At 51.5% G+C, this 19,775-nt stretch overlaps 1 protein-coding gene across 1 annotated transcript in view; it reads left to right on the top strand.

Annotated features, from left to right (window-relative positions):
- Nucleotides 1-19,775, top strand: part of NFASC (neurofascin) — a 48,349-nt gene that overhangs the window by 10,108 nt on the left and 18,466 nt on the right. Inside the window, 19 exon segments of the mRNA XM_035561446.1 lie at nt 928-1,039; nt 1,661-1,845; nt 2,111-2,242; nt 2,547-2,690; nt 3,214-3,325; nt 3,423-3,589; nt 4,139-4,286; nt 4,908-5,032; nt 5,925-5,960; nt 6,731-6,832; nt 6,946-7,143; nt 8,132-8,202; nt 8,792-9,014; nt 10,664-10,779; nt 11,966-12,013; nt 12,015-12,171; nt 13,826-13,948; nt 14,561-14,734; nt 16,547-16,561. Of these exon segments, the coding sequence (XP_035417339.1) occupies nt 928-1,039; nt 1,661-1,845; nt 2,111-2,242; nt 2,547-2,690; nt 3,214-3,325; nt 3,423-3,589; nt 4,139-4,286; nt 4,908-5,032; nt 5,925-5,960; nt 6,731-6,832; nt 6,946-7,143; nt 8,132-8,202; nt 8,792-9,014; nt 10,664-10,779; nt 11,966-12,013; nt 12,015-12,171; nt 13,826-13,948; nt 14,561-14,734; nt 16,547-16,561 (2,388 nt within the window).

The following is a 19,775-nucleotide window of genomic DNA, read 5'->3' as shown; positions in this document are numbered from 1 at the left end:
CTACCCCAGGGTGGGCTTTCCCCCTGAATTGCTTCACTATTTGCAGTGGTCCCGTGCCAAACCTGCCTGTCCTGCCCCATTTCCTAATCTCATAACTTCTGTCTCCGCTACTGCTGCTTTCAAACCCATCTCATCCTGTGTTGCCCTCACTGATCAAGATCTAGTTTAATAATTCCAATTATTAATGGGATTTATTCCATTAATATATTTTTCTCTCTCTCACAAAGAGACCCCCACGGTGTGTATCTGTAGGGAGTTGTCTTGTCTCTTCCCCTGGTTGTCTCCTGTTAAACTTTCCTGTCCAGTCCTCAAATTTGTCCTTCTGGTCTTCTGCCATCCTCCAGCTCCATTTCCAGACGGCTCGGTCCTTCCACCCAGCAGCTCCCAGTACCAGTGGGAACCTGGGGGTGCTGCCAGAGCCCCCGGCACTGCTGGGATCCGCCGTGTCGGGGACATCTCCGTGGTAAAGCGGCTCAGCTGTCCGATACACCCTTCTTGTGCCCATTTCTCATTGCTGTCCTCCACTGAGTGTTCTGTCCACTGGCATTTCCACCTCTCATCCAACCCCAGCCCACGTCTCTGTGCTGGAGGCAGGGGCGGGCAGGATGGGTGCTGCCCCGCGGGGACCGGGCTCTCCTGGTGCACCATCCCCGCTCCCTCTGCCCACCCTCTCTTTCCTCTTCCACCTCTCTGTCTGCTCAGCATCCTCTCTACACCCAGTCTTTTTCCTTTAGAAATGACTTTAAGCTCTTCTCTAGTTTTCCAGGTATGTTTTGGGGTGAGGTCTGTGTGCCAGGCTTGGCCGGGAACTTGCGAACTTCCCCAAAAAGCGCCGTGTATCGCTGGCCCTGTCTTATTGCTGCAGAGAAGGAGAATTTAAAAGCACCGTGGTTTTGTTTTTTTGTTTTTCTTTCCTGCTGATTTCAGCCCGAGGGGTTACGGAAACGACGCCCAGCTTCATGTACCCGTACGGGACCTCGAGCAGCCAGATGGTGCTCAGGGGGGTGGACCTCCTGCTGGAGTGCATCGCTTCAGGAGTGTACGTACCGGGCACGGGAGCGGGCGGGCGCCAGCAGCCCCAGTGCTCTTACAGCTCAAATGCTGAATCGCTGGTGGAAACACCTTTGGCTACGAGAAGGGAGCATTCCCGTCCGTTTCTGTTAACTGCTGTTAGCGACGCTCCCATAACCTACAGAAGGGATAAGAGCATGCAAGGAGAGAGCTGAGTTTTGCAGTACTGTTTGGAAAAGGAAGTACCTCTGGATACTTGCTGTGCAAGGATAGTTTCCCACCGATTTGTCCAGACAGCTATTTGCAGATCACTTAGGTGCTCCTTACCTTGCTGTATAAACTGCAGGTGAGGACACTGGGGGTCCATGGGCCTGCAGGAGTGTCCTGGGCACGGGGTGGGACTTTGGCAGCACTCCCGTGGTGTGCTGCACCATGCTGCACACCTTCCAGCATCCCCAGGCATGAGGGGGGATACAAACCCCTCTCCTCACCAGCTCAGGTCCAGTTTTAGGGGCTGTGGTAGGAAGGAGGGTGGCCCAGCAGTCCTCCTCCCTGGGTTCGAGAGGTTCCACGTGCAGGATCATCTCTTGCTTTCTTAGGAAGGTTTTTCTCATCTTGCAAGTGCATTTATCTCCTTCCCTCTCCTTAGACCAGCACCAGACATCATGTGGTACAAGAAAGGAGGTGAGCTCCCCGCAGGCAAGACCAAGCTGGAGAACTTCAACAAGGCTCTTCGAATCTCCAACGTCTCGGAGGAAGACTCTGGGGAATATTTCTGCTTGGCCTCGAACAAGATGGGCAGCATCCGCCACACGATCTCGGTGAGAGTGAAGGGTACGTTGCCTTTACCTTGCCATCTTCTTCACTTTCACGGCCAGAAATTGAGGGGGGAAAGTGTGGTCTGGGGGCTTCCCATGTGGGCTGTGCTGCATCCAGCCCGATCAGCATCTCTAACCCGCCCTACGGGCAGTGGGAGCTGTGGGCTCCGCTCCCCAGTTGCATTTGTTTGCAGAAGACGGAATGGTTTGGGTTGGAACCTCTGGTGGACATCTGGTCCAATTTACTACGTGTGTAACCAGTATGTTTTTGTGTTTTAAAGCTGCTCCATACTGGCTGGACGAGCCCCAGAACCTCATTTTGGCCCCTGGCGAGGACGGCAGGCTGGTTTGCCGAGCCAACGGGAACCCCAAGCCCACGATACAGTGGCTGGTGAACGGGGAGCCCATAGAAGGTGAGCCGGGGGGGGGGGGTCTGCACCTCCTCTGCAGAAATGGAGCAGAGCACAAGCCAGAGCTGCCGTCAGGGTGCCAGGCACCCGCCGGGTGCTGTGCGGGGTCCAGGCATTGCAGCACACAAACCACCTGCTTGGCTGGGGCAGGGCCAGCTGAACCCCGTCTGGAGGCTGGGAACACCATGTGCCACCATCTCCCTTTATCTGGGCTGAGAGGGAAAGACACATCATAAAATACAGGGTCTTGTGAATTTTAATTTAAGCTTTGATTTAATGTGTCCTCTCCGTCTCTCCCGTTTTGAAGCTTCTCCGCCCAACCCAAGCCGTGAGGTGGCTGGAGACACCATCGTATTTCGAGACACCCAGATCGGCAGCAGCGCCGTGTACCAGTGCAACGCTTCCAACGAGCACGGCTACCTCCTGGCCAACGCCTTCGTCAGCGTCCTGGGTAGGTGCCCGCGGGGACAGGGCAGCCCCGTGCAGCTGCTCCGCGCCTGGCTGGGGAATGAAAACCCCAGAAGTGGCCGTCAGGACCCCACAGGGTGTCAGGGCATGAAATGCTCCCCTGCAGAACGGTGGCTCCTGCTTCTGTTAGTAAGGAAGATAACACCCCGTACTCAAGTTTTCCTTGGATGTTTTCCCTGTTTGCTTTCCTTTCTTGTTAGCTGCTCTGAGATTAATGTACACTTACACACGACCTCTGCAGCTAGGTTTGGGATTGAAAGTCCATTGTCATATACCTGCAAAGCCAGGCAAAGGGTGAGCAAGCGCTGCTGGAGCTGAGGTGTAAGCTGTTCTGTGGGTGAAGCTGGAAAGGGAAAGAGAAATAGGAGCGAATGGAGCAGTTCTGTTGAGTCTTGAAAGCCTCAATAAGGAGCAGTGAACAAAAAAAAGGAGATGGGTGACAGGATTGGGAAGCGCAGGGCCTGGTTTGTGCTCTCGTTCAGTAGCTGGGTCTCTGGTGCTTACAGACGTGCCACCACGGATACTGGCCCCTCGAAACCAGCTGATCAAAGTCATCCAGTACAACAGGACCCGGCTGGACTGCCCCTTCTTCGGCTCCCCCATCCCCACCCTACGCTGGTAAGCACGGCAGCGCTTCCCCTGCCGGCTGGGAGGGCTGGCCGGGGCGGTGTCCTGCTCTTTCTTCCCTTACAAGAGTTCTTTGTACGGCTGTGAGGTTTAAGAATGGCCAGGGGAACACGCTGGACGGAGGGAACTACAAAGCGCATGAGAACGGGAGCCTGGAGATGAACATGGCTCGGAAGGAGGACCAGGGCATCTACACCTGCGTCGCCACCAACATCCTGGGCAAAGCGGAGGCTCAGGTTCGCCTGGAAGTCAAAGGTGGGAGCTCAGGAGCAAAATGTGCTCTTGGATCCTCTGAAACTTGCTGCAGAAATGAACGTTTATGTAAAGGGAGGTTGATAGTGCGCTGCGACAGTCTGCACTATGACATTTGGAGCTGGGATACAGAAATGGGTAGAGATCCCTTCTTTATGGGGAAAACAAAGTTATGGGTACACTGAAGCTCTAGAAGGGCTTGGTGTGGATATCAAGCTGTGAGATGCCATGAGCATTGCAAAAAGAAACACAAAGAGTGCATCAAGAATAACTGCTGGCAATAAAACATTTTCAGAATCAGGTTTCTGTTGGGTTTTCCCTGTTCAGCAAAGCTGTTTGCTGAGTCAGAAAAGTGGGTATTTGTTAAAGGGTCAGCATGAATGAATGGTTTGTTAAATGAGTTTATTTGCAAGCATTTGTAGCAGAGATGGTTTAGCGAGCTGACGTGCACGTTTGTCCTTTCCAAGAGACACTGCTGTCAAGCTTTGATCGAGCTCCTGAGCTGAGACCCCGCAGCTCAGCCCCTGACGTTTCCTCTGTGACTTTTTGCAGACCCCACCAGGATTGTGCGAGGCCCCGAGGACCAGGTGGTGAAGAGGGGCTCCATGCCTCGCCTCCACTGCCGCGTCAAGCATGACCCGACGCTGAAGCTCACGGTCACCTGGCTGAAAGACGATGCACCCCTCTACATTGGAAACAGGTTTGTGTTTACCATTTCTGTGTTGTCTCTCCAAAATCGCTGGGATTTTTACTCCCTGCTGCAAACTGCTTCAGGAGTCACCAGGGATAAGGAGAAACGCTGAGTTCCACCTAGGCAACATCTGCTGCTCTTGATGCTTTCAGCGTTATTAGCTCCTTCCAACAGAGGCTGCCTAGCAGTTAAAATTGACTTGCCAGTAAATCAAGGCATTGATCTGAGGTTTTATTTACAGATATTTTAGGGCACCTTGATAAAACGTACGGGTTAATAACGAGTTACTTCAAAATGAATGTTTATCAGCTGTGAGAGGTACGGTTGTAATTTCCTTTCCATAGCCTGATCTGCTTCTCATGGAATGAGATCTGATCACGGGACACAGGCCTGGCTTCCTAAAGGTGTTATTCTCCCAGACATATACCCAGAGCAGATTCACTGATTCCTTAGGAAATGAGGTTTCCAAGAATAACTCAATGCATCCTTAGCTGATAAAATCTTCAGACTAGCGAGGTGCTCCTGTTCTCTTTGGGCTGTTTTGTGTGTTTTATCAGAGAACAGTTAGGCTTCAATCCTGCTGCCTAAAGCTCTTAGGAACCGTTGTGTTATTGCTTTCAACCCTTTAAGGATGAAGAAAGAAGACGACGGTCTGACGATATATGGCGTGGCGGAAAAGGATCAAGGCGATTACACCTGCGTAGCCAGCACAGAGCTGGACAGGGATTCAGCTAAAGCCTACCTCACTGTCTTAGGTAAAGGTGTTCTGGCAGTGTGCTGACACAGAGCTAGGTGCTGTACTTGCCCTGCAATAGATTGACTTCAAGGTCAGGCTGAAAGGGGGATCTGTGGGCACAGAGCTGTCCTCTAACGCAGGGGTGGTGCTCAGGGAGCTGCTGGCAGAGCAGTTGTTCAGTTGCTGCAGGACTCAGCAAGGACATGCAACCTGACCTCAGACTCACTCAAACAATGCCACCGGATTTGAGCAGAAGGAAACTTGCATTTGAGAGAGGAAAAAAAAAAAAAACCTATTATGTGCAGCTAAAAATATCCAGGTGGTAGTGGAAGCTCTGAGAGAGCAGCCCTACATTTGGGAGCGAACGTAACCGAGTCTGAGGGTGCTGAGAACCGTGTGACACCCAGCAGGTGAGTGAAGCAGCATAAGGAGCAACAAACTGAAACCTATTCCCATACTCATTTATTCTTCTCCAAAAACCACCCAGATTTATCAGCTCCTGCTCTTGGCCACCTCCACTCTTGTGCAGGGTCTCCATTCATCTCAGCACCCCACCCCACCAGCAATACTGGTATAGACCCACCGTGCCCTACAAAGGCAGGAGTGTGACATAAATCCCATATGCCTAATAATTTGACTGGGCTTATTTCCCTTCCTCATCCCCTAATAGCTAATTAACTCTGTACCGGGCTGATGTTTCCCCTTTGCAGTGTACTAGAAATATGGAGAAGGGTGTGCAGAGTGCTGGGGGGTCTCTGGGGGCAGGATTTGCTTACTCTGGTCCCCAGGGAGGTTTGGATCCTCCTGAAATCTGACTGTGTGTGTGACTTTATATTTATCAGGTGCTCCTTTCACCATCCAAGCTTAATGACTAAACTAACCCTGTTAACAACCATTGTCTTACCTTGCAGCAGTCCCTGCTAACCGCTTGAGAGACTTACCTAAAGGTAATCGTCACTAATTCATTTGGTTTATTTTATTTCATAAGTTGATTTTTGTTTTGCCTCGTCAATAACTCCAGCAGAAAAGCTAGGCGTAGCAGGTGACCAAGCTGTGAGCTGCTGTTTCCAAGTCCTGCCCAAGTTGTCCTTGAAATCCCATCCAGATGGGCACGGGTAGGAAGGACACATCCCTTCGTGTCCCACAGTGCCAATTCTTGAGTGCACAAATCACCTTACCCATAGCTGGAAATGGTGAGCCCTGAGGGTAGAGAAAAGAAATCATGTTGAATTCCCTGACTTTTACCTGGAAAAGGTGTTGCTGTTATTGCATCAGCTGGATCCGTAGGAGCACATGGTTTGTGACAGGATAAAGACACCAGAATTGTGCCCAGGGCGTTTTCTAACCAAGTATGTATTTTCAGTTAGGTTTGGTGTCTTTTCCACTCTGTTTGTTTGCAATTATTTTCAGAACGGTGGCATGTAGCTTGTTGTAAGATCATGTATCCCCTTGCTAAGCCACCTTCGTGCTTGCAGCATCAGACGATGTCAGTGCCTACGGGTCGGGTTTCAAGGCGAGGTACAATTAGGACGTGAGCACGTTTGTATTAAAAAATAAAAATAAAAATGCACTAGCTCACCAAAAGCAGAAGGACATGAAACATGTCCTCCTGCGGGTCTGGGCTGGCATGGCCAGGGCTTCCCTGCCCCAAAGGAGCAATAGGAATGGGGGCTCCTGGGACCACCCAGCCTCACCCATCTCTTTGCTGGGCCCGCAGAGCGTCCCGACCGGCCGCGGGACCTGGAGCTGACGGACCTGGCCGAGAGGAGCGTGCGGCTGACGTGGATTCCCGGCGATGACAACAACAGCCCCATCACAGGTCAGCGGCCGTGCTCTCCCGTCTCTTGGGAGAGGGGTGGATGGAGGGAGGCGTCCTTGTGAGCCGCGCGGGGCACCCCACCGCTGGGCTGAGCCCTCCGTCCTCCCCTCTAGACTACATCGTGCAGTTCGAGGAGGACCGCTTCCAGCCCGGCACCTGGCACAACCACTCCAGGTACCCCGGCAGCGTCAACTCGGCCGTCCTGAGCCTCTCCCCGTACGTCAACTACCAGTTTCGGGTGATTGCCGTGAACGACGTGGGCAGCAGCCTGCCCAGCGTGCCCTCTGAGCGATACCAGACCAACGGGGCGCGTGAGTACCAGCCACCCCATCCCAGCAGCTGGCCACCAGCATCCCCACCTAGGGTGTGCTGGAGAAGGTTTATTGTGATTTGGACAATGCCAGACTTGTCCCTTGTGGGGTGGGAACCCAGCTCCTAGAACACGAAGGGCTCACACAGGGAATGAGCTGCACCATGCAGTCATGTGCTGGGCTGTGATTTTTTAAACCACATCCCTGAACCTCGGAGTGGTGCTGTGCAAAGCAGCAGAGCCTGAACAGAAAGATTCCTGCAGTGGTTGTTCCGGGAGAAGCTGTTGAAGGCAGGCCATTTGTAAAGAAATCTTTCTAAAGAAAATCTTTCTTCCTTTCTGGCCACAGGAAGCTCAGAAGTCTCTTGGAAAATTAGACTCCCAAGTGTAAAGTGGCCCCAAGCAAAAGAGATTTTATTCCAAAACTGCTAATTCACTGTCCACTGCTAGAGCTGGGCAGGGGCCCAGATCGATGCTGGAGTAAAGTGTGCTCCGGTCCACGACGAGACTCGGCTCTGCAGTGTGTGCCCGGTGCCCTGTGCTTTGTAGAAAACCTGGGAAAATTCAGGGGAGGAATTCACGGGAAGCTCAGGAGTTTTGCTGCATTTCTTGGCCATTGCAGACACGCTTCTGCAACATCTACTGGCACCTAGTGTTGTGCTGTGACATTGCTCTGCTTGTCTCAGATTTCAAAAGTGTCAGGCTCGGCTCCCAGGGATGCTTCACAATGGGTCTTTTTTAAAGATTTAGGGCGACATTTTTTTGGGGAAAAAAAAAAGGTTCCTAAATAAATGGCCTGGTTTTCAACAGTGCAGAGAATCTCATGTTCCATTAACCTGAATGGGAAGTTAAAACTTCTTGAAAAAGCAGGCCATTAGCTGCTGTTCCAGAAGTAATTTGGGCTTGCGCAGTAACTGGGTTTTAACCACACAAACGGTCATTTTTCAGCATTATAAACTGATATTTTTTCTCCCTAATGTGAATATCAGGTCCTGAAATTAACCCAACAGGAGTTCAAGGAGCAGGGACCCAAAAAAACAACATGGAGATAACCTGGACGGTGAGTTTTTCTTTGACTGCAATCCAGATGCTCAAATGTAGGGGACTCAGGATTTCTAGCACGTGCGATGTACTGCACAGAATACCCTAACCCTAATGATCATAAAGGAAATAAAAAGCAGAAGATACGCCTATGAGAGAGGCTATTGCTAGTGCCTGCAAGAAGAGTTGTGATAAAAAAATAATTTGCAACAATGGAAGACAAAGGAAAGATGCGGGACCACAGATAGAAGTTGGGGAGGATGCTCAGGAGCCTGATATACATGGGGCTTACAGAGCAGCTCCTGCTTTTCTCCATCGACCAGCAGGTGTCATCCAGGAATAAGCCAAAGTGTGCAAGGAGGCTACGAATTGCAGTGGGAGCATGGGCTGGGAAATAAGGCATGGGGTTTGGGGTTCTGTCTAGGGTCTGCAGGGCAAGGAGTAGGTACGACTCTCTTTGGGAACAAAATACAGACCCTCCTCGAGGCTTGCTGGCGGAGCATGAACTAAGAAGCAGCTGCTGAGCAGAACCTTTTGGAGCTCCATAGCAGAGAAATGCAGCTGCTCTTTCCCCCCCTCACTTTCTCTTTCTGTTTTGCTCCGTTAAGCCCCTGAACGCAACCCAGGCGTACGGGCCCAACCTCAGGTACATCGTGAGATGGAGGCGCAGGGACCCACGCGGGAGCTGGTACAACGAGACAGTGAAGACCCCAAGGCACGTGGTCTGGAACACCCCCATCTATGTCCCCTACGAGATCAAAGTGCAGGCAGAGAACGACTTCGGCAGAGCACCAGAGCCTGACACCGTCATCGGCTACTCGGGGGAAGATTGTGAGTATTTTCTCAGCTGCAGCCCGTAAGTGTTTCCAAAGAGCAGGATCCCATCCAAGGGCAGGGGTGGGCACCCACGCCCCAGCTATGTTCACAGCACTGCTTGATTTGGCACAAAAATCCAGCTCCAGGCATTGGGAGAAAGAGGTTTGGGTCTGTTCTGGGCTGTCTGCAGGTACCTGCAGGACCCAAACCACTCAGCCTCTCCCTCTGTAAGACCCAGATAATACCTCCAGTCTAGAAGGTGGTAAAATTTCCTTAAGAACAACTCTGTCTTCCAATGAACTGCATTAAATTTCTTGTCCCCAACATCTGCACAGCACCAAGTCCATCTTGGATGAGAGGTGCTACCACCGGCTGAGATGGTGTTGGTTCATCCTGGACTGGCTTTCTGTGCCTCTGACGAAGCCACAGCTAAGCCACAGCTTGGGCTCCTGTTTGCAGCACACCACTGGCTCAGCTTGTCTTCCTTTAAAACTCTCCACCTGGTCGTGCACAACAGTGGCCAGCTTGTTTAATTCTCTTTCCCTTTCTTTTTGGACTGCTGTTGTCACCTTCTGCCTGTAGCATCCAGCACTCTGACCTATGATCCCTATCCTGCCAGGAACATGTGGTTTGCTGCCAACAACTTTATTTTTAAAGAGATATAAATGAGTTCCTCTCAGTGCCACAAATCAGCAGGGGTCCCTGGCCAGGTGACTTTGGGATTACCAAGAAGTAAGGTAGATAAGCCAGCAAGCCATCCGTGACTCTAGGCTTGAAGTCAAGGGGACGCAAAAAGAGTGCAGCACTTGTAAGAAACTCTGTGTTCTTGGTGCTGAGATAACACCCAGCACGACCTCACGCTGTGCATCTCCTAGAGGAGATGGGACAAATGGAAGGAAGGATGGGCAGAAAGGGTGGGAGACAGGGCAGGAGCCTGGGGCTGAGCACCAAAAGTTAGTGGTGCCCAGCTGAGAGGTCGCTATTGGAGAAGCTCCACCATGACCTGACTGCACGGCTGTCCCCGCATTGCTCCTTGTGCACTACAAGGTGTTTTTTTTCTGGTTTCAGATGAAACCTTGGGCAATGAGCTTGAGGTTTGGGGGAGGACCTGTAAGAGCCTGTACGTGTGCTTTATGTAGAGGTAAACCAGGGAGACCAAACTCACATCTCCCACACAGAAGTGCACAGGTGTGCTCCTGCCCATGTCCCAAAGGGTGGGACATGTAGAAAAGAAACAGCAGAAGTAGCGCTATCGTGTCTGAATTGCTTCACAAATAATGGCAGATTTCTACATGCAGGCAGGTGATCTGAAAAGGAGGTAAATAAAAAAAAAAAAAAGCTTATGTCAGATAAAAGTGTGGGGCCGGAGGTGAGTGGTGGTGTGCTACGGGCATGTGTGCGGTCATGGGGCTGCTCAGCCTAAAGGAGGGCAGCCAAGAAGCCCAGAGTTGGCCTGCCTTTGCTGCTTCAGGAAATCCTCCAAAACCGAATGTAAGGAGGGAGAAAACGGCCACGATTTCTCCCAGTGATGAAATGCCTGGAGCAGACAAGGGGTGCCAGCAGATGGCAGAGGCGGCGTGCACGGGCGCTGCTCGCCGGGTTGGCAGAGGGGCGCGGGGAGCGCCGTGTGCTGACCGCGCTCTGCTTTGTCCCTGACCGCCCAGATCCCAAGGCTGCGCCTACGGATGTTAGGATAAGAGTTTTAAACAGCACTGCCGTTGCCCTGACGTGGACCCGCGTGCACCTGGACACCATCCAGGGACAGCTTAAGGAGTACAGAGTGAGCAAAAGCAAATCTCTCCATCGCGGACTATTAACACGGCTAACCTGCTCACCGGCCCAGGTGGCCCCGTTGGTGGAGCCATCTGCAGTGGGGATGACAGAAAACTTTGCTCTGGCCACCCTGACCCTTTTTGGGGTGCAGTCAAGGCGCTGAGCCCCCTCTGGGGCAGCAGCAGAGACGAAGAGCCTTGGGATGCTCTGTGCGGGGTCTAGGTGGGGTGGAGACATCTTCCTTGGCTCCCCAAGACCCTGGTGTGCCTTTGAGCACCAAGGGACCGGCTCTGCGGTGGCTCTGTCCGTGCAGAGGGGCATCCCCTGGCCCCACAGCTGCTCAGAAGCGCAGGCTGGCTGGCTCTGGGGGGAAATGACCTTGGAGAGGTACAGATGGGCTGGATTTTGTGTCATCCCCAAAGTCCCTACATCATCTTCTAATGGGTGCCAAGCCCTGCAAAGTCTAAAGCCAATACTCCGCACTAACTGGCAACTAAAGGCAGCATGGATCCTGGTTTTTACTTCTAATGTTGAGATTTACTGATCCTGGTTTTTTACTTTTAATGCTGAGATTTACTGCTAAGGTAAATTACGGAGGATAGACCCTGTTCAAAACAAGCAAAAGTCTGGACCGAGCTCTTCTAGCAGGGTTTATAACTCCACCAAAGGCGTGTGTCCCGCAGGCAGTTATAACATTTCAAATCCAATCATTCACTGAGCGTAAAGGAAGCTCTCTGGGTGCCGCTTTCATTTTTTTCTGCCTCTGCTCTGTTATCCTGGTCGATTTTCCGAACGAATCTTATTTCTGCATGAAATAAGATTTACAGTCGGGGCTCCGCATCGGAGGCTCTCCGAGTTCAGACTTTCCATTGTGGCCGGACGTGTCGCACCTCGCCTAACCCACAGCCACTAATCCGGGTAGGAAGGGGGAGCACTCGGTGCCCAGCACTGTGAGCTGGATGCCAGGGGCAGCTCTTGGCAGTTTGAGCTTTGCTGGGTTCACCTTGCACCCCTTACCAAGCTCCTACCCCTGGTGCCTCAGCCTCCTCCTCGGGTACCTGCCTGGGGGGCGAGGAGCTTCTTTAATCGCTCTAAAAGGCTTCTCATTGAAAAGACAAAGTTTTGCTGTGCTTTGTTAATGAAAAAGAACTTAAAACGGGAAAAGCTTCACTTGCCATGCATGTTTCTTGAAGGCCTATTTCTGGAGAGACAGTAGTTTGCTGAAGAACCTGTGGGTCTCCAAAAAAACGGCAGTATGTGAGTTTTCCTGGAGACCGAAACCGGGGCATAGTGTCCCGGCTGTTTCCTTACAGCAACTACAAGCTTGAGATGGTTGTAACCAACGGCAGAGGAGATGGGCCTCGCAGCGAAGTTAAGGAGTTCCCCACCCCAGAAGGAGGTATGTCCTCACCAGGGCTCCCGGCACCTCGCGCAGGGGCTGGGACGGCTTCGGGCAGCTCAGCCCAGCTCCGCAGGGCCAGCCAGGAGCTGTGTGGGGCCGTGACGCTTCTGTGGAGAGGCTCCAGGGATGGATTTTAGCTGAATGTGGGCAGTAGCAGCAGGACAGCATCACTGTCACAGCGCACTGCTGCGTGCCCTCGTCCCTGCGGGGCAGGTGACATCTCTGCGGCTACCCCTGGAGCCAACTCCCGGCACCGTCCCATTGATCGTCCCCCACTTCAGGTACTTTTAGCACACCAGGGACCAGGCTGAACAAGAGAAGGGCTTGCAAAGGCCCCACAGAGGCACAGCACTATGCCCTTGGCTGGCTGCGTCACCTCCAAGTGTCCCCGCAGCTCTGTGAAATGGGAACGGAGGAGTTCCTCTTGCTCAGTAAAAGGCGGAGAAATCTTTGCAAGACCTCCGTGGTTTTGTTCTGGAAGGCTGTCCCTAGTGCTCCTATCAGGCTTTTAAAGCAGGAACACCTCCTTCTTCTGTTTGAAGAGCCTGTGTCAAGGATGAATTTGAGATTTTAATTTTCTTGCTGTCACAGGAGCTATTTATAGACATGCCGGTAACTTTTTGTCAGAGCTGCACTTTCAGTGACTGCCAATGAATCTTTCTTTAGCACAAATGTTTTTGGCACAGCACAGTACAGAAGTGCAGCAGGAGGAAACAGGAGAGGCTGGAAGCAAATCCTGTCTCAACTAACACAAATACTGCGGGGTCGTCTTTCTCTTCCTCCTCTTCCTGATGCACCAGAACAGCATCTCTCTCAGCCCTCTCTCTTTCTTCCGTAATGTTTTCTTGGATGCCGTCACCATTTTTGGGTGATTTCCCTTGACCAGATACAATTCAGCTTGTTAAAAAGCAAGGCCTCTGTTCCAGCCCAGCAGTTTGGCGATCGGGTGCATCTTGGTTTAGCTCCCTTCCTGCGTGCTAGAGGTGTGTGGCACCATGGGGTGGCACTGAACAATCACAGCAGGTTATACTCTGGTCATAAACTATTGGTTTGCTTTTTCCTACACCACTAAGCTATTTTATTGGCTCTATACTGATCCTTAGGGGATTGATATCCTGCAAAACTTGCATTAAAAAATAATTATTGATGTCTTAGATCAGTAAGCCAAGTTCTTTCCCCAGTTAGGCGCTGCAATTAGGGGTAAACCAGGAGAATCCTTTAATTTCAGAAGGTATAATGCTTTCCTGCCTTTACTAGCTTTGAATAAGCAGCCATAAAAGCAGACGTTCCTCAGGGTAAGGACCACTGTATACACCAGATCCCTGTTGCAGGTCCCCAGACATTAATAACACAAAGATGCCCTGCAGTAAGAGAAGTTTTTGTACCATTCCAACAGAGAAATAGAGGGGAGGTAAACGCGGTGCATGCAGAGCTGCTCGGGTCCCTGCACAGGCTGCTGAACCCCCTGGCTGGTGCATGGTTCCTGGCACAGGTTCTTGTTCAATGGGTATCTGATCTTTTTTGTGTGTGTGTGTTTCTGAGTGTCTTGGGTGTTATCAGTCAGCCTGCGATGTGTACAGTATTGTAAGGTATGTTATCTTGTGTTTTTTTCTTCTTTCCCTCTCCTCCCTGGTCTCATCCTCCTCCCAAGTGCCCAGCTCCCCCAGGTATTTAAGAATCCGACAGCCAAATCTGGAAAGCATCAATCTGGAGTGGGATCACCCAGAGCATCCCAATGGAGTCCTCACAGGATACAACCTTAGATATCAAGCCTGTACGTGCCACATCTTATCTTCTTAGTGATAACAGCTAAGTCATTCAGTGTTTTCCTTGCTGCTGAGTTACCTCCGTGCCTAACACAGAGAGCTCTCTGTAAGGAGACTTCCATCACCAAACAACACCACTGCTGTTGGAGGGGGTCCTGGAGCAGTGCTGGGCATCTGCAGCTGACCCCAAAGAGCTGTGGGCACTCAGCACTTCTCGAGGCTTAGGCACAGAAGGAGGGAAATCAGTCTGACCTCAGGTTTAGAAAGCCCTACAAGCACCGTCCGAGTGTTTTGTGCTCAAACCCAAGCTCCTGGCTCCATAAGCGATGCTGCCCGGAGCACAGCGCGTTCTGTGTGATGCTGGGGGGAGGACAGCTTTCTGTCTGAGACCTTGGCACTCGTGCTAGGGCTTTCCTTGGCCACGCACACCACCCTGAGTGTCAGCGGCAGCAGGTCCCCCAGCCCCATGCCTAGACAAGGCGTACCCAGCACCAGATCCAGGTCTCGGAGCCCTTGTGGCCCCGGGCTCCCTGCAGGTCCTGCCCTGGGGGCCAGGTGACGTAGCACAGCGTACCTCCGAACCCAAGCTGAAGCCGCCACCACCTGCCTTTCCTCCCCAGTTAACGGATCCAAAACGGGCAGGACCCTGGTAGAGAACTTCTCTCCCAATCAGACAAGGTTCACCCTGCAGAGGACGGACCCCATCTCGCGCTACCGATTCTTCCTGCGCGCTCGGACCCAGGTGGGAGACGGAGAAACCATCGTGGAGGAGTCGCCAGCCCTGCTGAACGAAGGTATGTGCAGAGCCCCAGCTGCTGGCCTCGCGGCTGGGCTGGGGGTGTGATGTGCACATGTCAGCCAAAATGTGGAGGTCAGGGAATTGGGAGGTCCCCAGAGCGAGCAGTGCGAGATAACGATGGGTGCACATCTGCTACCTGCTGCGGAGATGGGCAGATGACTGGCCTTGTGCACTCTTGCTAAATCACCCTAAGTTTGTCCCTTCAGAGCTCTGCAGGAGCAGTACGGCCAGGCACCACCTCTGCAGCCTCGGTAAGAGCAGGACATGGGGCAGATGATTTCTTTGGTGCTGGCAGGAGGTGCTGCAACTGCATCTTCCGGGCTGCCCCGTCACCCCGCAGCCAGCAACTGACCTGACCCAAAGCAGAGCCCCAGTTCCCTAATGAGATAAAATGCCCGTTGTGAGGCATTCATCAAACTAAGTGAAAGTTCAGGAGCCCTGAGGGAACTCGAGGAGACAAAAGCTGGCTCTTTCCTTTCTTTAGCATTTGCTAAAAGACCTATGATTTAGTTAGCGCAATGATTTAATGGGGGTTTTGTCTCCTTTCCTCCATCTCCCCCTCCCCAACTAATGGCTCTGAGTAGGAAAAGTAATTCCTACTGATGGCCCAGAGGAAATGAAATGCTTCCTGGCATGTCTTAGGTGGGTTCCAGCAGCGCTAATTGCTGTGACGGGATCGGAGATGGGGCTGCACAAAGAAAACATCAGCTAGGTTGCACCTTGGCAAACACAAGAGGGGGAATATCAGTGCTTAAAAAAGGGGCTTTGCTGAATGAACTGCTCGGAGCACAGGGATGGGACTGAAGCCGTCAGTGCTGACAGAGGTTCTGGTTATTTCACATGTGTTTTTACTGGGTTTGCTTTTACATGCTGGTAACGGTGCCTGTTAGGGCACTGCTGACAAACAGCCATAACCACCAGCTATTGTATATTGCTTAACTGGTTTGTATCATCAAACAGCAGGTGAGGACAACGTCCACATACCAAGGTAAGGGGCTCTGCCCGCCGGGCTCTGCAGCGGCCCCAGGCACCGCTGGGGCGCAGCGGAAGGATGAAGCGCTGGCGCTTACGCAGAGAGAAAAGTTGATATGTCAAATCCCCAAGCAAAGTTACAGAAATACAGCATTTGACCTCAAAACATGCAGCCCTGAGGTACAACACAGCATAGGTGAATTGTGTTAATGACAGGCATACGAGCACAATTAGCAGCTCTAAATGAGTTCGATATGGAGGTACCTGCTGCAAAGCTACACGAAAGGGGAATCTGGAATTGGAAAAAAAAACAAAAAAGATTAAGAAAATGAAACCCATTAACATTCAGGGGTTATTTTCTGCTTGCCAGACTCATTCACCTGAGAAGTCTGAATAAAACCCAGCTCTCTGCTGCCCTGTGTCAAGGGCTCACACCCACACAACGCAGGCTAAGACCTGATGTTAGAGTCCCACCAGAAAACCGAAGGCAAAATTCGGTGTCAAAACCGGTCCTTGCTGGGATTAGGTGTAAGCACCTGCTTAAGTGCTTTGCTTAATCAACACCGTTGGCATCTCTGCAGCTGAGCCGGTGTGTGGTTAACCTCCAGCTCCAAGGGATCGTCCCTGCTCTCTGCCCCGTGCAAGCAGGAGGGCGATGGGTTGGAGCTAATGCATTTATTTCCTCTCTCTCGAGTCTCTGGTGACTGTGTGCAAGTGGTCCCCAGTCTCCCGTTGGTGTGTGCTGGTTGTTTTATATATTCCTTTGTTTTCTCTTCCCTTCTCTTCTATGCTGTCCTCGTATTCCCCTCTCTATCCTTGGCACTGCACCCTGAAGCCACGCCAACCCCAGGTACCGTACCAGCGGAGGAGGTAACAGGCATGGGGCAAGGCTCACTCCACGCTCGCTCGCGTGTGCTGGCAATTAAGCATGCACTCCGTTAACCCTTTCAATGGGAAGGTGAAGCACCAGGGGCCTGAACTGGGCACGTGGAATGCGGGCAGGTGAAATGGAGCACCGCAGGCAGAGGGGACCAGCGGCAGGCTCCAGGGCTGGGTCTGCAGGGATCAAAATATCTCCGAGCAGCCTTAACAGCCTGCGAGAGGCCTAATGACAGCCAAACAGCGCAGCTGCCACGGGCTGTGCAAGCAGAAATGAGAGTCAGGTTGCACTATTAATGAGGATTTTCGCTCCAGGTCTGCACCAGCCCTCTCCCTTTGTAAGCCTCAGCACCACTGCCCTGTGAAACACCCAAAAACCTTTCCCAGCGGTGCCCAGTGAAACACCCCAAAACCTTTCCAAACCTCTCCCTTTTAGGGCTGCCAGGGCTCTAACGCAGGACAATCCTTTTGCTTCCAAGCCCATTGAAAGGGTTAAGGACAACGTTTGTGCCCCAGCTGTGCATGTCTGCATGCGAGGCTATTGCTGGCTTTGCCCTCTATATTGCACATTTCTCCAGCAGCACTGAAGCACACAGAAACCTTCTCGTGACGGGGGGGCAGGGTATCCACCTGCTTCAAGGAAACCTGAATCCCCAATTAATCCAGCGTCCAATTATCCAGGTCAACAGTGCAAAGCCTTAGCATAACTTGGTGCCCAGAGGACGCCCACCTCTTCCAAGAGCTGCAGCCACGACTTTCCCCCCTCCGATGCGGCGTTCCCACAGGGGTTACAGCCCTGTAACCCAGTGCTCGAGGGGCAGCAGCAGCGCTAGGGGATGTGTCCAGCCACAGCTCACCCCTAGTGCTGCAGAAAAGCTTTTGGTCTCTCTTTTTGGACCCTCTGCCCTGCACCAAGGGTGCTAGAAGAGGTCGTGCTTTGCCCTTGCTGGCTGCAGCCCCAGGGCACGAGGACCAGCCCAGAGCAGGCACTGCCAAAGTGCAGGACCTGCTCTGTGCACCTCTAGGTTGTGCTTCCCTACCTCCTAGACGTTTCTCCTCCTTTTATTTTGTTGCAGTGACATCTCTACTCAACATTATTTTGCTTTTTATTTTCCCTTTCTGAATAGCTGCCAATCTTTTCCTTACTGTATTTCTCTTCCTTAAACTATAAATATTAGGGGGTAACAGATTGGTCTGCTTTGGCTGTCGGGAAACCGAAAACAAGCGAAACCTTTGGGAACCCCTGAGGGCTGGTTTACTGCTGCAAGCTGTACCTCAGCCAGGGTTTAGCCCATCCACAAGAATCCAGATTTTCTTTGTGGATCAGGATCGGCTTCTGAAGTCGTTTTCTACTTTCAGCAGATATTGCTGAACTTTGAAAGCACGGCGTGATCTCTTTATCCTTCCAGCATCATATCGATTCAGGAATAAGTTCTTAAACTAAGCTTGATGGACGAGTTGCCATTCAAAGGATAAGTTCATTAAATTCTGTAAGAATAGGGGCTATTCCTCTATTTTTCCTTTCTGCTAGGAGAAATGGCAAAGAGATGCAAGCACTGGAAGGAGGCTGAAAAGCAGTAAGCGGAGCAGTAGGTCTTTACGCACTAACTCTCAGCATTCACAGCCTTCTGGCTGCGATACACTTCTTCGAGAGGAATCGGGGCAGTGTAAGCTGTAGCAAGACACAGAACAAATCCTCATCCTGATATCGAACCGAATGTCGTTTCGTGTTAGGGCACATCCTGGGCAGCCAGCGGAGGCGGGCTGCGGGAGCTCCTTCCGCGATTGAAGCGGTGTTTGTCCTGGGAGGCTGTTCCTCTTCCAAACCAGTACGGGTTCGAGTGAAATGCCGTTTGACCTTTCTCTAAAGATTCATCTCCGCTCAGTGACCTAGATTTTGTAGATTTTACAGATTCACAGTGAAAGTTGTCTTAAACTGCAGTAAAGCGCTATTTGCCATCGGCTGTTGGCACTGAAAAATGGCCTTTTTTTTTTTCCAGGGGAAACCTTACATACGTGGGGTCGTAGCTGTTCTGTAGGCATGTGAGAAACTGGAGCAAGTTGATGAAATCAAAGTGAAGGGCAGAGGCTTTACCTTAGGAAGCCTTTACATTTCCTAAGCCAGAGCTGGATGGAGGGAAAGTTGCTTTGGGGAACAGGTGACGTGCAAAGGGCTCTCATTCACACAACGAATGAAACAAACAAAAACTGGATCCCAAACTACCCTTGTGTGTGTCCTTTTGTCAGGGTCGTAAACAGCATTGGTCTTAGACTTTCAAAACATTGATTTGTTTGTTCCCTTCTTGTCGCTCCACAGCTAGGAAGCGGAGGAGAAAGGCTCAATTGTTCATTTTGGAAATGGGCAGCAGCAGCGATACAGAGAACTGCTGACCCCTCTCTTTTAGATGTCATTCAATCGTTTCTTTCTGTTCTTGAATTTCTTATAGCTGTCAGATTTGGAGCGTTTTTTTTCTTTTTGATAAAGACTTTAACAATCTCCTTCTGTTGCTAGAAACTGGGAGAGGGAGAAGGGAAAAAAAAGTCCAAAAATGTATTTGGCTAATCATCTAAATTCATGAAAAATTAATCAAATTTCTCCAAGCCTAATTATTTTGTAGACACACCCAAGGGAAAGCTGTTACTGCAGCCTAACAACACATTAAAAGCATCTTTAAATAATTAAAGAGCAGTATGGCTGTGCGTTGGTTTTTGTATTTTGCAAAAACACGCGACTGCTCAGTGATACCCCACACCACTTGGAGCAGGGCTCAAGCCCCTCTCAGAGCATGCTCCCTCCCTCTCCCATGCCTCGAATTTTCGCTTTTACAATTCTTATTCGCAGATTTCTTCAATCTGAGCATCCCCCAGTTTTTGCACAGGGCTCGGGCTCCTTTTTACCAGCCCGTTCCCAACCCGAGGAGCCAGGGCACAGCAAAGAGAAGGAGCCTCTCGAGCAGCCCTCCTGCTGCAAGCATCTCCCTCATTACTCAGCCTATTAATTGCTACAGCCAGACTGCTGCATCCCCTGCCCATTACGAGAGCGTCTCCTCCCCACCGTGCCCCTCGGTCTCCTCCACCAGAGAGGCTAATGTATCTTGCAGACAGAAAAAGCAATCTGCGCCTTGCAAAGCCGGGGCCGATTTATGAGCTAAGCGGTGGTTTGTGTGTTCCAGGAAGAGGGGCTC

Source organism: Cygnus atratus, chromosome 24 (assembly GCF_013377495.2).
Source record: "Cygnus atratus isolate AKBS03 ecotype Queensland, Australia chromosome 24, CAtr_DNAZoo_HiC_assembly, whole genome shotgun sequence".
Classification (NCBI taxonomy): domain Eukaryota; kingdom Metazoa; phylum Chordata; class Aves; order Anseriformes; family Anatidae; genus Cygnus; species Cygnus atratus.
This window is presented reverse-complemented; position numbering and strand designations above follow the sequence as displayed.